Source organism: Onychostruthus taczanowskii, unplaced genomic scaffold (genome assembly GCF_017590055.1).
Source record: "Onychostruthus taczanowskii isolate IOZ18803 unplaced genomic scaffold, ASM1759005v1 scaffold197, whole genome shotgun sequence".
Lineage (NCBI taxonomy): Eukaryota > Metazoa > Chordata > Aves > Passeriformes > Passeridae > Onychostruthus > Onychostruthus taczanowskii.
In genome coordinates, this window is record NW_024499206.1 from 643,775 (window position 1) to 645,362 (window position 1,588).

General features: G+C 56.4%; 1 protein-coding gene across 1 annotated transcript in view; it reads left to right on the top strand.

The window, feature by feature from the left end:
• Window positions 1–1,024: 1,024 nt before the first annotated feature.
• LOC121334850 (elongin BC and polycomb repressive complex 2 associated protein) overlaps window positions 1,025–1,588 on the top strand; it is a 4,282-nt gene continuing 3,718 nt past the window's right edge. The window contains exon 1 of the mRNA XM_041402349.1: window positions 1,025–1,532. Within this exon, the coding sequence (XP_041258283.1) occupies window positions 1,071–1,532 (462 nt within the window). The 5' untranslated portion in view covers window positions 1,025–1,070. The remainder of the gene's footprint in view (window positions 1,533–1,588) is intronic.

Genomic DNA, 1,588 nt, shown 5'->3' on the forward strand with positions numbered 1-1,588 from the left:
TTGTCCCCTTTTTATTTCCTTTTTTTCTTTTTACTTTTTTTTTTTTTGCCTTTTAACAAAGAATTAGAACTGAAAAAAAAAAATACAACTCTCTCATAACTCTCTTTTTCTCCACCGCTGTTACTGTGGACGCCAGCTAATAAATACAATTAATTAGGAATTAATTAATAAGCTGCCGGATGAATTGTGGCCGAGGCGATGACTTCGAACAAGCCGCCTAGAAGGAAAATTTTTCACGCTTTATTAAAAATATTCCTCCACACACCCATCCCAGAGGAATCCACATTTGGGAAGGCGCAGCGACCTCTTCAACCAACCCAAAAAACCATCGAAAAATCCATTTAAACCGCGGAAACAAAGCGGAGGCGCCCGCGCTGCCGCCGCCTCGGAACCTCGGTGATTTGGGGTTTTAATTTGGGGTTTTTCGAGGGGAGAAAAGCCGCGCGGGGGGGTCCCCATGGTGTGGGGGGGTTTGGGGAGGGGGCGCGGGGGAAATTCGGGGTTTGGGGACACCCGGTGGAGCCGGGGGCGTTCCCGGGGGTGTCCCCGGAGGGAATGCGGGGCCCCCCCGCGCCCCCCGAGCTTTGTCCGCTCCAGCGCTCGGTTGATTTACACCGATCCCCCCCAAAAAAAGGGATTATTTGGGAGGCGGAGGTGGGTGCGGGGCCGGCCCGGGCGATGAGAGATGTTTGACTTCTTGATTTTTTTTCTCTTTTTTTCCTTGCCGGGGAGGGGGCGGACGAGGAGCCGAGCCCCGGAGCAGGAATTGGGTGTTCGGAAGATGTCGCCAAGCCTCGACCGGAGCGTTTGAAAGCGAGATCGGCTTTTTGGGGTTTCATTTTTGCTTTTTTTTCCCCCTCTTTTCCTCGTTTTTTTTCTTTTTTTTTTTCACCTCCCCTCCCCCTCTGGCCCCTCTCCGGAGGGATGTGTGTGATCAGCGAGTGGAACCACAAATGTCCTGATTTTCCTGATTTCCCCTGCCCTTCTTTGAAAGGGACAAAGTGAAAAAAAAAAAAAAAAAAAAAAGCAACAACAAAACAACAAAAAAAACAGCCCCACAACTCGCAAAAATGTTCCTGACCTGCGAGGGGGCCCTGGGGATGGCTCCGGCGGCCGCGGAGCGCAGCGCGCCAGCCCGGCCGGGCGCTTTCCACGCCGGCTACCAACGGATCGAAGGGATCAGCTTGGGCTACTTACAGATCAACGGCACCCAGATGTTCGCGCTGGCCCAGGTGCTCAGCGACCTGTTCAAGGACATCCCCAGGACCACCATCAGCAAGAAGATGGAAACCTTAAAGATCAAGAGCCGCCGCTGCGACCTGGCCGAGCTGCGGACGCTCAAGGCCATCAACTCGGTGCCCACGCGCGCCGTGAAGTGCTCGCTCATCTCCAAGGCGGACCTGGAGGCTCTCTGCACCTCCTGCAAGAGCCTCCGCCGGAGGAAGAGGAGGAGGAAGAGCAGGAGAAGGCAGCAGCTGCTGCTGCCGGGCCCCGGGGAGTTCTTCCCCTGCCCGCGGCCCCCGCCCTGCCGGGCCGGCGGCTGCTGCGGTGCCCCCGGCCGGGCCGCGCCGCCCCCCGGCCAGCATGG